Source organism: Macrotis lagotis, chromosome 3 (assembly GCF_037893015.1).
Source record: "Macrotis lagotis isolate mMagLag1 chromosome 3, bilby.v1.9.chrom.fasta, whole genome shotgun sequence".
Taxonomy (NCBI): domain Eukaryota; kingdom Metazoa; phylum Chordata; class Mammalia; order Peramelemorphia; family Peramelidae; genus Macrotis; species Macrotis lagotis.
The window spans coordinates 57,979,645-57,994,019 of NC_133660.1; the positions used below are offsets into that span (position 1 = coordinate 57,979,645).

Consider the following 14,375-nt stretch of genomic DNA (forward strand, 5'->3'; position numbering starts at 1 on the left):
GGGTCACTGACTTACACTAGTCCCAGGCTATTTTTCATGGAGGTTTTCTCTTTATTTAGTGTTTGCATCTCTTTTTCCATTTGGGCAATTCTATTTTTAAAGGGGCTGTTATCTTTTTCTATTTGTCCAATTGTATTTTTGAAGGAATTATTTTCTTTTTGTATTTGCCCAATTTTATTTTTAAAGGATTTGTTTTCTTCTGTCACTTGTTGCAAGATGTTAATTTTTCTCTTGCATTTCTTTTCTCAATTTTCCTTTAAAATCCTTTCTGAGCTCTTCTAAGAAGTCTTTCTGGGCTGGAGATCAATTTGTATTCTCCAAAGTTTCCCATGTAGCACCCCTGCTGCCCCTCTTTTCTAGCTAGTGTTTGTCCATCCTTATCCCCAAGGTAACTTTCAATAGACATAAGGCTATGATTTCAACAGTTTGGAACTTGGTAAGAAAATAGAGAGGTTGATCAGAAGAACAGATTAAATATATAGAAATAAATGAGCACAGTGTTTGATAAACTCAAAGATCCAACAAAAACTGTTGAGAAAACTGTAACCTGATAGAAACTAGGCATAGATCAATAACTTATACCACATGCCAAACAAAGCCAAAATGGGTACATGATTTAGATACAAAAGATAATATCATAAGAAAATTAATCGTACATAGAAGAAATTACCTGTCAGATCTGCAGATAGAGATAGATAGATAGATAGATAGAGAGAGAGAGAGAGAGAGAGAGAGAAAGAGAAAGAGTTCATGACCAAATAAGAGAGAGGTTCATGGGGAGGTAAAATGAATAATGTTGATAACGTGAAATTAAAAAAAGTTTTTATGCAAATATAAAATCAATAAAATTAAAATTAGAAGAAAAGCCAGAAAATGGGCAAAAAAATCTTTGCCGCAAATTGTTCTAGCAAAGTTCTTACTTCTGATTTATATATGTGAAGCTGAACCAAATTTACAAGAAAGAGTCATTCCCAATTGATACATGATTAAAAGATTCCAACAGGCAGTTTTCAGAGGGAAAAAACCCAAGGTAGCAACAATCACATGAAAAAAATGCTCTAAACTAAATCATTAATAGAAAAATGCAAATTAAAAGAACCCTGAGGTACCATCTGGCACCTATCAGATTAACTAAGCTGACAAAAAAGGGAAAATAACAGATGCTGGAGGGCATGTGGAAAAATAGGTACATTAATGTATTGCAGGTGGACTGTGGCACTGGTCCAGCTATTCTGGAGAACAATTTGGAACCTAGCCCAAAAGGCATATCCTTTGTCCCAACAATGTCATTACTAGGGCTACCTCAAGAGATCAAAGAAAGAGGGGAAAAGACTCATAAGTACAAAAATAGCAGTTCTTTTTGTGGTTGCAAAGAATTGAAAACTTGGGGAGATACCTATCTCCTCAGTGGTTGAAGAAGTTTACAGTATAAGATTGTATAAGTTACAGTATAAGAAATGATGAAGGGGATGGTTTTAGAAAAAGAAAGATGTATGGACTTATGCAAAGTGAAGTGAACAGAACAAGGAGAGCAATTTAAACAATAACTCCAATATTGTGAAGGTAATTAAATTTAGAAAACTTAATAACCTGGAAAACACAATAAACCACCACAATTCCACAGGTCTCATGCTGAATCATGCTAACCACTTTCAGATTGAAATGATGGACTCAGATCCCAAAGTGAAATTATTTTCTTTATTCTTTTCATTCTTTCCTCCCTTTGACATAACTAATGATGGCATTTGTTTTGCATTATATAATGCATACATCATATACATGCATGCATATATATATGCATATTGTGAGGAATATAGGGCATTCATTTGACTTCCACAGAATATAAGAGCATATTGTTAGTTTTAATATCCATACATCTCTATATAACTATATATATGTATTACAAAGACTGGGTCTGCCTATGGTCATGCCTAAGGGCAGCTATGTGAATGTAAGACAAAGAATTGAACCCAACCTGAAATAAGATCAGATCTGCTCTATGGATTGACCCAGGGTCATTGTCTTTTACAAGTGTGTCTGGTCAAAGAAGTTCATGCATATTGCTCTTCACTCCCTATATTAATATAATGACCAGGTAGGGGAAAACATATGATGAGAGAATAGTATTGAAAAGATTATAACCCCAACCAATGACTGGCATAAAGGGGAGGAATAAACCTTTCAAGCTGCACATAAGCCTGGTCATCATCACAATTCACTGCCTTTTCTCACTAGGAAGAGATGACCCCTCTGCAGAGTTTATTTGTTTGTTTGTTTATTTATTTATTTAGGTTTTTGCAAGGCAATGGGGTTAAAGTGACTTGCCAAAGGCCACACAGCTAGGTAATTATTAAGTGTCTGAGGTCAAATTTGAACTCAGGTCCTCCTGACTCCAGGGCCTTTACTCTATCCACTGCACCACCTAGCTGCCCCAGAGTTTATTAATAAAAGCTATTTTAATCACTCAGGATTAAGTATAATTAGGAGCCATTGATAATAATGTGAAACACACACACATGTACAGAGAGAGCTATACATAAATATATGTGTTTACATTTTTTTTTGTGTTCTCAATAAGTAGAGAAGGGGGGGCTGGGGAGACAATTTGGAACTGAAAATAAAATGAAATTGGATGATACAAATGTGGGGAAGAAGCTAAATTCCTGGCAAGTGAACCATGGCCCACCCCAATCTTTCCTCAGGAAGGTGCTATAAGCACTATAAACTCCCCAGTTGCTTCCCACCTACCCTGCCTAGTTCTTGTTTGTTTTGGGGAATGCTTTCTGGGAATTGCCCCAGGGATAGTAAATTATTACATCAAGGGATGATAATAAAGATGAGATAAAATAAATATGGAAGATTTTTTTTTAGACAAATCTTGATATTTTGAGAGATAGAAGGCTTTGGGGAGGGAGGAAATGCTGTAACCGAACCTAGAGAATTAAAAAAAAATTGCAAAGGACCTAATTATCATTAAAATCATAGGTTGGAGGTAGTTGATTTCAGAGGAAACCTCATTTTACAGGGCAGACAGGTGAAGAGGTAGAACTCAGTCACCTAGGTGGCAAGTGAAAACAGCAAGAATATGCTCTCTCTTACGCTTAAGGATATGGTTCCTCCCTCATCACACTCAGTTTGCCATGGAAACAATGTAAAGACTGTCTTCTGTGGGGGGTGGGGGGAGGAGGGAAGCAAGATTAGGGGAAAAATTGTAAAACTCAAAATAAAATCTTGAATTACAAAAAATAAAAAAAGAAGGAAAAAGCCCCCAGCAAGAACAGAATTCAAATGTAATCCGCAGCACTTGAGCAGTGCGGACACTAAGCTGCGAGTCTGGGTGTCCCACTCTTGCCAGGGCGGGGATGAGCGCGTCCGCAGTCCGGGCCACGTCGCTTGGCAAGCAGGGCTCGGGCTCCCCGGCCCCGGCGTGCGTGTCCGGTCCACGTCCACTCGGCCGCCCGCGGCCGGACCTCCCGGAGGCCGCTGCGGCTGCGGCCGGCCGGCCCCGAGCGCGCTCCCTCCCTTTCACAGCCCAGGAGCCTCGGCGGGAGAAGGGAGGCTTTCCCTCCCTCTGGGGGCCCCTCCATGACAGCTTCAGGCCCCGCAGGCTATCCTCCAAGGTTAGGAACGCTCCTTCATCGCAACCTCCTCTTTCCAAGTCTACATCGGATAAGCGTGGGGAGGGGCTAGCCTTCAAATTAAAAAAAAAAGGCAAAATCATGCAGAAATTGGGCGAGGAAAAGAAAGTCCTATTAGACAGGCGTGGGAGGGTTTAAAGGAAAAAGACAAAACCTGGGCCGGGCCAGGCCCGCTCCGCCACGCCAGTGCGCACGCGCAGCCCGCGGGGTTCGGCCGGCGAGAGGCGGCGGAGCAGGGACGCGCCCCAGCCGGGAGGTCGCCGTCGGTCGCTCCCCGGCCTTCGGGCGCCCCTCCCCAGGCGCAGGCGCGCGGGGCCCCGACGCTCCTCCCTCCGGGCGCGGACGCGAGCCTTCCTCTGCCCCCGCCTTCCCTATTGGTTTACCCTGGCGGCGTGCGCGCGCGCGCTCCCGCTCCGCCCCCCGCCCCCGCAGGCCGCTCGCTCTAGGCCCCGCCTCTCCGCCGGCCGGTGCTGAGGAGAGCGGTCCGCCCGCTGTGCGGCTTCTGCGCACGCGCCCGCCCTCCTCCCGCCCCGCCCCGCCCCGTGACCCGCCCCTCCAGGCCCCGCCCCGCCCCGCCCCGCACGCGTCTTCCTTACTTCCCAGCCCGGCCCGGGGGCATCCTCCAGTCTGAGAGTGCGCCTCGGCCGTCATGGACCTCCCCGGGAGCTTGTGCAAGAAAGTCAAGCTGAGCAACCAAGTGCAGAGCTGGGTGAGCGCCCGAGGCGGGCACCAGGAGGCGGGCGGGCGGGCGGGCGGCCTGGGGTCCCGGGGATCCAGCGCCGGGGGCGGGGCGCTGTGCTGATGTGGCAGGGTCGGCGGGTGCTCGCGGCCCCCGCCCCCGAGCCTGCCCCGGGGAGGCGGGGGCGCCTCTTCCCCAGGCTGGCGGGTGGGCTGCGGACGGCCCCCCGCCGCGCCCTCCCCCGGCCTTCACGCTCCTCGTCTCGCCTGCCATGGGCGGGGGGCTTGGAGGGCATTCCTGCAGGGTGCCGGGTGGGCGCTGCTCCCGGACTCCCCCGGGCCCCGCCTGCCCCTGGCGCGTCGCAGCCCCCCCCCCGCGTCTGTGGTCGGAGGGTCAGAGCTGCAACAATGTAGCCATTCACGAGCCGCGAATGAGGGGCACAGCCTGGTGGCTGCCCTGGAGCCTGGGTATCTTGGAGGGTGTGTGGTTCCACCGGTTTCAGCTTCCCCGGCAGCAGCAGCTCGGTGCTGAAGCCACGTCTGTTCTGAGGGCATCTCTCCCTTCCCACTGGCTGTAAGCCACGTTTATCGGGGCATCGTGGGCCTCTGGTCTGGGTCCTGGCACAAGCTGATGGATCCAGGTCAGGACTACTAGCAGTTAATAGCAGCGCACTATTTGTCAACCTCTGGGGAGCCTATCAAATGCCTAGTTTCCTTAGATGTGTTAAAAAAAAATCCACCTTCTAAAGGCAAGCAATTATGTTTTCTTTATTTTATGGCCAGTATTTCTAGGTTGCTCAGGGGCTGATTGATTCTCCAGGTGTCCTCTTATCTTAAATCATTTCACTGATCCCCATATGGCATGAGCAGAAAGAAAGGTGAAAGGCAGCTAGCTTTCCATTAGTGGAAAGAGCAGACAGACCACCTGAAATTCCAGTCCCAGCAGGATTGGCTAAGCATTCCTCCATAGAAGACAACCTTATCCCTAACCTACTCAAAGGTATGATCTAGATAGATGCACTACCCAAAAGATTAAGGAATCCAAACACCCAATCTTGCAAATTCGACTTCATTATTGTACAGCCAGTGTACAAGATTTAACAGTCACTAGTAACATTTATAGAGTACTTTAAGGTTTGCAAGACACTTTACAAATCTCTCATTTGATTCTCATAACAACACTGAGATATAGATGCTATTTTTCTATCTAAATGCAGAGGAAACAGAGAAAAATTGGCACTTAAAGCAACTTGTCAAGGTTGCACAGCCAGTTAGTGTCCTTGGCTCAGGTCTTGGCTCCAAGTCTGGCAGCTCTAAGATAGTTATCAATTACTAGTCAATAGCTATGTCATCTTGGGCAAATCATTTAACAACTGAAGTAAACTTTTAATATATTTTTATTTTGAAATAAAAGTTTTCATCCTATCTCTACTTTCTTTTCCTTGTGTATTTAAAAAAAAAAAAGCACTTACCATCTTGGTCCTTTGGAGAATTCTTAAATTCTATTAGTAGTTTAACTTCCTTGTTATCCATTTCCTCAGGTGTAGAAGGAATTGGTTTCCCATATTATCGTGGTAATTAAAAAAGATGATATATTTGAAAGTGCTTTTCGAATTATAAAATACACATTTACTTAATTTCTAGGATCACAGATCTGGCACTGTCAAACAGACTGCAAACAATTGCTTTCTGTTTGCTAAGTGCTGGGGATACAAATACAAGAAAAAAGGAAAACCAGGCCCCATCCTGAAGGAGCTTACATTACTCCATCCCTCCAATAGATTTTTGTTTCATTAATATTTCTCAATTACATGTAAAAATTTTTAATATATTTTTTAAAATTTGTAGTTTCAAATTCTCTCCTTCCTAAAGAGGGAGGAGCTAAGCTTTGATGGGGGAACGTCTATTGTCCTGAGGGCACCGTGTTCCTTTCTCATTTGCTGTAAGACTTCAGTTTATAAGGATATCAAGGGACCTCACATTTGGGACATAGAACAAGTTATTGGAGCCCGTTGAAGTCAACAAGCATTTATTAACCACTTACTATGTGCCAAGCTCTGGGGAAACCTGTTGAGTCAATAGTTGCCCTGGGTTTAAAAAAAAAATCCAACCCCTCTCTCCTCTCCCTTCTCTGTTCTCCCCTCTCTGTTCTCTCTTTAGCAAAGGGAAGAGGAGGGCAAAGTAGGAAAGGACTAAGTAACTATGATGATGCCTGTCCCTTCTAGAGCAAATGATTTGGTATATATTTACACACGTGAAGTCATGCAAAACATTCCCATGTTAGCTGTGTGGTAAAAGAAAACACAGGAAAAAAAGCCCCAAGAAAAATTAAGTAAAAAAAAGTTTGCTTCTATCTGTATTCAGACTCCATCAGTTCTTTCTCTAGAGGTGAATAGCATTTTTCACCTTAACTTCTTTGGAATGGTCTTGGATCGTTTTATTGATCAGAATAGCACAGCTGATCATCTCACAATATTACTATTACTGTGTACAATGTTCAAATTCTTCTCACTTCATTTTGTGTGAGTTCATAAAAATCTACCCAGGTTTTTCTGAAAACCATCCCTCCTGTCATTTCTTAGAGCCTGACAGTATTCCATCCTTGGCCACTTACATTCTAATGCAGGATGTCTGTTCATAAAAGGGAAAGCTGAAAGATGGGGGGTGGGGAGGAAGGTACCTGGGTGAAGGTGGCCGTGTCAGGAGCTAGTGGGGAGGGGTCAGCTTCCAGCACCTTGCTCTGTATCAGGCATTCTTCCAGGTCCTGAGGATAGAGAATGAGGCAAGGAGCTTACAAGTCTGAGTGAATAAATACAAATAGATACAAAGCAATTAAGTACAAGGTAGTCTGGGAAGGAGGGAGGACAGTAGCAATAGGAAGAATCAGGAATGGCTTTCTATAGAAAATGGTGTTTTTGCTGTTTCTTAATAGTTATGACACTGTTAACTTTCAGTGCCTCTTACAAAAGATTTAGTGAGGGGCAGCTAGGTGGTGCAGGGGACAGAGCACCGGCCCTGGAGTCAGGAGGACCTGAGTTCAAATGTGGCCTCAGACAATAATTACGTAGCTGTGTGGCCTTGGGCAAGTCACTTAACCTCATTGCCTTGCCAAAAAAAACCCCTAAATAAAGGTTTAGTGGGAAATAAGGTTTAAACTAAAGGCTCAGTTAGTTTTTTGTGACTGTCTCAGAAAGTCAGTTATCCAAGAGTCTGCTATTTATTTGATAGTATTTAGCAAAGCCTCTCGATATACATAACACTGTGTCCTCTGAGGATGATACAGAAGAAATGGAAGAAAATTAACCTGGCTTGATGGAAAATTAAACAGAGTATAGAGACTTGGTGTCAGGAATGCCTGACTTCAAATCTTGCCTAAAATATTATATAACCTGGGGAAGTCACTCCATCTCTTTACTTTCATCTTCTGTAAAAGGAATGACTTGGACTTTATCTCTTCCATCCAGCTCTAAATCTCTGATCTTATCTGGAGGGATTTTGTTGTTGTTGTTTTTTTGACTTTGTGATACTATTTGGGGCTTTTTTGGTAAAGATTGGATTGATTTTTAATGAGTTCCTTTTCCAGCTCATTTTTACAGATGAGAAACCAAGGCAAATAGGGATAAGTGACAAGTGAATTGCACAGGGTCTCACAACTAGGAAGTGTCTGAGGCCAGATTTGAATTTAAGAAGGGGAGTCTTCTGTATTCTCAGGACTCTTTCCTCTTGGCCACCTGAGTAAAACCAAATAGTAGACAGGTGGCCCAGTGTATAGGGTCCTGGGCCTGGAGTCAGAAAAACCTGGGTTCAAATCCTGCCTCAAATACTTCCTAGATGTTTGGGCAAGTTGCTTTCTCTGCTTATCTCTATTTTCTTAGCTGTAAAATGAGGATTTTAATAGCGCCTTCCTCCCAATCTTGTTGTGAAGCTCAAATGAAGTTTGTGAGATTCTTAGCTCAGTCTGGCATGGAGCAGGTGTTGAATTGTTCCTTTTCTCTTCCCACCAATTAGCACTTTAGCAAAGAGGGAATTTGGAGGGGCAGCCTGGGGAAGAGAAAGGGCTTGGTTTTAACTTTGAAAGTTGTGTTAATATTTGGATGTGGTGGGGAAGGGAAAAGCATGGTCAAAGAATTTGGAGTGATCATAACACATTCCACATCTCCCTAAAAATCCTTCCCTTAACTCCCAGCTCAGGAGTGACCTGTTCTAGAAAACCTTTCCCTCCTAAGGAGGATCTTTCCACTTAGATTTGTAATACAATGGTGTCTGAACCTTTCCTTTGAGCTGCTCACAAAAATTTTAGAATCATACCAAATATGATAGTTTTCCTGCTCTCTCGTTTCCACCAGATTATGCTCCTCTTGAGGGCAAGGATTACTTTTTAAATACTATTTTTATATCTCCTTTTACCTATAGTAAAAGTTTCATAAATGTTTATGATATTTCATTGAGTAGTGAGGAAACTAATGTGGGTGGAATTGAATTTAGTAATAAGAGATAGGCGGGCTGGTAACACTATAGAAGGAGAATTCTATTCTCTTGAAGATTTCTGAGCAAGATATGGCCTTATTAAATTTCTGTTCACCAGAGGTTCTCTGTAGTTGGTATGTAGGACCTGTCTGAATGAAAGGAGAGGCAGGTAACAGAAGGGCTAGGTAGAGAGGAATGTGGCTTGCATTATGGTCAAGGACCTATAGATAGATGAAGGAAAAGATGAAAAGAACTCTGAGACCCATGTCAGTAATAAAGGTAGGTAGAACTTGGTGGCTAATTGGATGTAGAGTCAGGAGCAGAGAGGGAACAGTCAAAAGATAAATTTGTGGCTTTGGGCCCAAATGACTGAGAAGATAGTTGTGTCAGGGATTAAAATAAGGAAGTTGAGGGGAACTGGTGGTTTGGTAAGCAAAGGAAACTAAGTTCAGTTAGAGATATATCAATTTCTGTTGTATAAACATTTTCCAAATGTGCCAGACACAATATTAGAATTTGAAATGAAAAATACTCAAGTCTCAAGGTACTTCTACTCTTTTCTTTTTTTAGGTTTTTGCAAGGCAATGGGGTTAAGTGGCTTGCCCAAGGCCACACAGCTAGGTAATTATTAAGTGTGAACTCAGGTACGCCTGACTCCAGGGCCGGTGCTCTATCCATTGTGCCACCTAGTTGCCCCTCTACTCTTTTTTTTTCTTAAGAAAGGTTTTATTTATTTTGAGTCTTACAATTTTTCTCCCATTCTTGCTTCCCGCCCCCCCCCCCCCACAGAAGGCATTCTGTTAGTCTTTACATTGTTTCCATGATAAACATTGATCTCAGTTGAATGTGATGAGAGAGAAATCTATCCTTAAGGAAGAAAAATAAAGTATAAGAGATAGCAAAATTACATAATAAAATAAAGTGGGTTTTTTTTTTTTTTTTTTTTTTTTTTTTTACAAAATTGAAGGTAAATAGTCTTTGGTCTTTGTTCAAACTCCACAATTCTTTCTCTGGATACAGATGGTATTCTCCATCATAGCCCCAAATTGTCCCTGATTGTTGCACTGAGGGAATGAGCAAGTCCATCAAGGTTGATCATCATTCCCATGCTGCTGTTAGGGTGTACTATGTTTTTCTGGTAATGAGGAGCTTCTATTCTACACATAGAGTATACAGAAACTTGATGCTGCCCTTCTGACTCTACCAGACTTTATCTACAATAACCTAGAAACCTCTTCACCCTTTAAGTTCATTTCCCACTTTGGAAGTTCTCTCTGCTCTTGCAGCCTTATTTTCTGATTGACTGGTTACTCCTAGAATCTTTATTTTAGAGAAGATGCCCAGACCAGCCATGTCTTCACTCCTTTGGTATTTCCACTCTTGACTCTCCTGGAGAGTCTCTACATTGTCTTTAGCTGAGTACCTTTCCCTCTGCTTTTCTGTAGCCTTTTATTTGTTGTCTTCCCTCCGAAGGTAAGCTTCTTTACTTTACCCTTAGCTGAATACCCGAATACCTTATCCCCCTGCTTTTTTGGAATCTCTTCTGTGTTATCTTCCCTTAGTTTGTAAATTTCTTGAGGGCAGGGATTTTTTACTTGCATTTATATCCTCATTCTTTAGTATTTGACTATGAAAAATGGGGGTGGGGAAGCATCTGGGAAGGTTTGAAGGAGGAAGTAGCACTGGTTCTGCTAAGAAGGAATACCAAATTTCTGAATGATGTAGATCAATCTTTCAACCATCAAATATTTAGTAAGCAATGTTTATTTATTAATATTTATTAAGGGTTATGTCTTCCCACTCATGCTGCTCTTGGTTGGTCAAATTTTACATTCCTTTGGGCAGAACTCCTGCAAGTAAGGTTGTGATACCCTATGTGAATAGAAGGAAGGAAAAGGAAAGAAGAACAGAAAGGGAAGGAAGGAGCTTTATTGCCCAACTGGCCAGCAGTGGGTCAGCTCTTATTACTCACATGGGTTGTTCTTTATCCATCATTCTTGGAGAGGGCCATGACATCAGGGAGGTGATGCCATGATATGCAAGTGAATTGAATTTAAGTGAGGGAAAGACACTAACTTCAATTTCTCCTCTGGAGTCACCTGGATCCTATTGCCTTATTTGAATCCAGAAGACTGGAGATTTGTAATATGTAAATATAAATAGTAATTGATAGTAATTGTTTCTGTTTTGACCAGAAACTCTGAGGCTATTTCCCTCTCAGATAGTGATTTTTTTTTTTTGACTATGTAAATGAGGCCATTCTTTGTTTCATTTCTTTCTTACTTGGTCTTAATCCCTTAATGGGTCTTGGCTCAGTCTGAGACCTGTTAAAACTTAAAAGCTTAAAAAGACCAAGATCATCTTCTGTATCCAGGGCCACTGAAAAGATAAATGCCAATTAAAGGAATTCTGAGGTTCTGTGCCTCACACTCTCAGACTGACAAAGATATCAAAAAAAGAGATAAATGTTGAAGGGACTCAGGAGAATTGTTCAGTTGGTCAGTAAACATTTATTAATTAATCACCTCCTTTGTACTAGACTGTTAAGCTTGGGTATACCCCCCCCCCAAAAAAAAAAGGTAAAAGATAGTCCTTGCCCTCACAAAACTCAAAAATTTAATGAGAAAATGCAATGGATGAAGGGGAGGGAATTACCCTTACCCTGAGATCTGATGAAGATCTGCACCATGGGGTGCTAGACACTTGGAGGGCCAAGCCTTGAGTCCTCTGAAATGGAGGTTTGGAGGACCTCACTGCTATCTGCTCTCTACCTCCTTCAGAGAGAGAGGGAAGAGTCCTAGACTGCTGAGGAGGAGTGAGTTTCAGAGTTGATTTAATCTTGGAAGATGAGTTACTGGAGAGAGCAGGTGTGGTCCAGGAGATCAGCCAGGTGGGAGATGAAGAGAGAGACACATGGATGCCTATTAGTGGACTTGTGAATGTTGTCTGCCCTTCTTTTTGAAGAGAACCAATGATATTCCAGGTGAATAGGATTTAAGTGAGGCTGGGTTGCACAGTCTTCATCCTCTCTCTTCCTGGGTCATCAAAGTTTAGTGTTAGAACAAAAGTCAAGATGAATGGAGTGGATGCAGTGGATGACCTTGGCATCTTCGATGCCTGACCAAACTCTAAATGCTACCCATTGCCAGCTTCAGCTGTCTTCCTTTGGAATAATTGGTCTCATCTACCCATTTCATCAGGGAAAGTCTTTACATGCTTGAGAATAGGTAAAGCTATTCTGGAAAGCATTTGGAATTATTTATGGAAAGTTGTTAAATGGTGCATGCCCTTTTACTCACCTATAACACTGTTAGGCCTAAACCCAAAAGAAATCAAAGGAGAAAAGAAGCCCTATGGATATAAATACTCATAGAAGCTCTTTTTGGGGTGTAAAAAACAAGAAGAAAAACCTTCCTTAAATCTGAAAACCTAGGGAGAGACCCATCATTTAGGGAATGACTGGACAAATTGTGGTATATGAATGCAGTTTTGTACTGTATGAAATAAGTGATTTCAAACAGGCATTGAAAGACTTTGATCTGAATCAGAGTGAATTTATACTCTAGTAATTATATTGTAAAAATTACTAATTTTGGGGGCTTTTCTAAACTAATGAAAATGAAATGGGCTGAAAAGGGAGTACAATTTATACGATGACAACAATATTCTAAAGGCAAACAATTTTGAAAGCAATAAGAATTGTGATCAGTACAATTATCATCTACTCTTCCAAAGGACTGCTGATGGAACATTATCTATCTAACTTAACCACTTTTTGACAGAAAGATGGTGGATTCAGGTTGCAGAATGAGACAAGCTTTTTTAACTTGGCTGATAAAGGAACTTGTTTTTCTCCACTATGCTTTGTTAGAATAAATTTGTTTTATAATTTTTTCAATGGGCGTGGGTTGTGAAGGAGAGATACTATATTTCTTGCTACTTAAAAAAGATTACCTAGTTTTTCTGTTGTACTTTCACATATTGAAACCTGAAACAGCTTTCTGAAAAATCCTCATGATGCTTGATATCATTTACTTATAGAAACTTCTAACCTGTAAATTTATTTATTAAAAATTAGACAGTTATTAACAAATATGAACATTTGTACATGCAATAGACTGCCAAAGTGATTTGCATAAGCAATGAATCTACCATATATATATATATATATATATATATATATGAATAATTTATTTTTGTTTTAAAGTATACATTAGCTTTAACGTAGTGGTACTGACCCCTTCTTGGCTATGTCCTTTTCTGAATAAACTTTTATTTTGTGTATTCTTAAAATCTTTAAATGATTTTTTTGGGGGCACTACTATCACTATTCCCATAACAGTTTACTCCCCATTAAAGTTCGCCCTTTAACAAACACGTATAATGGAGCAAACAAATTTGTGTTGTCTGTGTTATGTCTGAAAATGGATGTTTCATTTTATACTTAAAAGACTTTAACCTCTTGACTTCTGCAAAGAAAAGAGACACATGCTTCATCATCAGACTTCTGGAGTTATGATTGGTTTTTCAATCAAATTCTTTGTTTTTTTTAGGTTTTTTTTTTCAAGGCAAATGGGGTTAATTGGCTTGCCCAAGGCCAGACCAGATTTGAGCCCAGGTACTCCTGACTCCAGGGCTGGTGCTTTATCCACTTCGCCACCTAGCCGCCCCTCAATCAAATTCTTAAGTTTTTTAAAAGTTTTTGTTTTGGGGGGCAGCTAGGTGGTACAGTGGATAGAGCATAGGCCCTGGAGTCAGGACGACCTGAGTTCAAATTCAGCCTCAAACATTTAATAAGTACCTAGCTAGGTGACCTTGGGCAAGGTGACCTTAACTTCATTGCCTAGCAAAAACCAAAAAAAATTTGTGGTTTTATTATTTTTTTTTTTTACTTTTATAATTCTGTGGACCATGTAACAATAGTTTGCCTGATCCTGCTTACTTTGGTCTGCATCAGTTCAGATGAGTCTCAGTTTTCTGTAGCCTTTTATTTGTTGTCTTCTTTCAAAAGGTAAGCTTTTTTTACATTACCCTTAACTGAATACCTGAATACTTTATCCCCCTGCTTTTCTGGAGTCTTTTCTGTGTTATCTTCCTCAATTTGTTATTTATTATGTCTTATAGTCTTATATCATTATTTTTCCAACCATTTTCCAGTTGATGGCCACCTTCTTTATTTCAGGTTCTTTTCTGTAACAAAAGTTCTGCTTTAAAGTATTTTTTTGTTCACATGGGTCTTTTTTCTCCTCTTTGTAGCTTTGGGGCATAAGGTTAGGAGAGGATGTCACTGAGCCAAAGGGCATGAATAGTTTAGTCACTTTTGGGATATAATTCCAAGATACTATACAGAAGTTAAACTGATCTTTTACCTTTTTAATGGGCATTGCTTATGTAAGAAGGGTGGAGCTAGAAAGGAGCAGGTATGGCTGTAGAGGGTTCCATAATCTCTTTAGTATAAAGTATACTATTTTAAGACTTTTTCTCTTCCCTCTGAATGATTTAAATGACCTCCTTACTGGTCTGCTTGCCTCTAGTCTTTCACATCCTGTTCCATTTCATCCATGTCACTTCCTGAGAAATCTTGCTCATATC

At 41.4% G+C, this 14,375-nt stretch overlaps 1 protein-coding gene across 2 annotated transcripts in view; it reads left to right on the forward strand.

Moving 5' to 3' along the window:
- Positions 1 to 4,217: 4,217 nt before the first annotated feature.
- PAPSS1 (3'-phosphoadenosine 5'-phosphosulfate synthase 1) overlaps positions 4,218 to 14,375 on the forward strand; it is a 118,727-nt gene continuing 108,569 nt past the window's right edge. The window contains exon 1 of one of the 2 annotated variants that reach the window (XR_012476902.1): positions 4,218 to 4,347. Coding sequence is in view for 1 of the 2 variants with exons in the window: in XM_074228742.1 (XP_074084843.1) it covers positions 4,288 to 4,347 (60 nt within the window). In the remaining variant the exon portion in view is untranslated. The remainder of the gene's footprint in view (positions 4,348 to 14,375) is intronic. The other variant, XM_074228742.1, reaches the window with a different exon arrangement.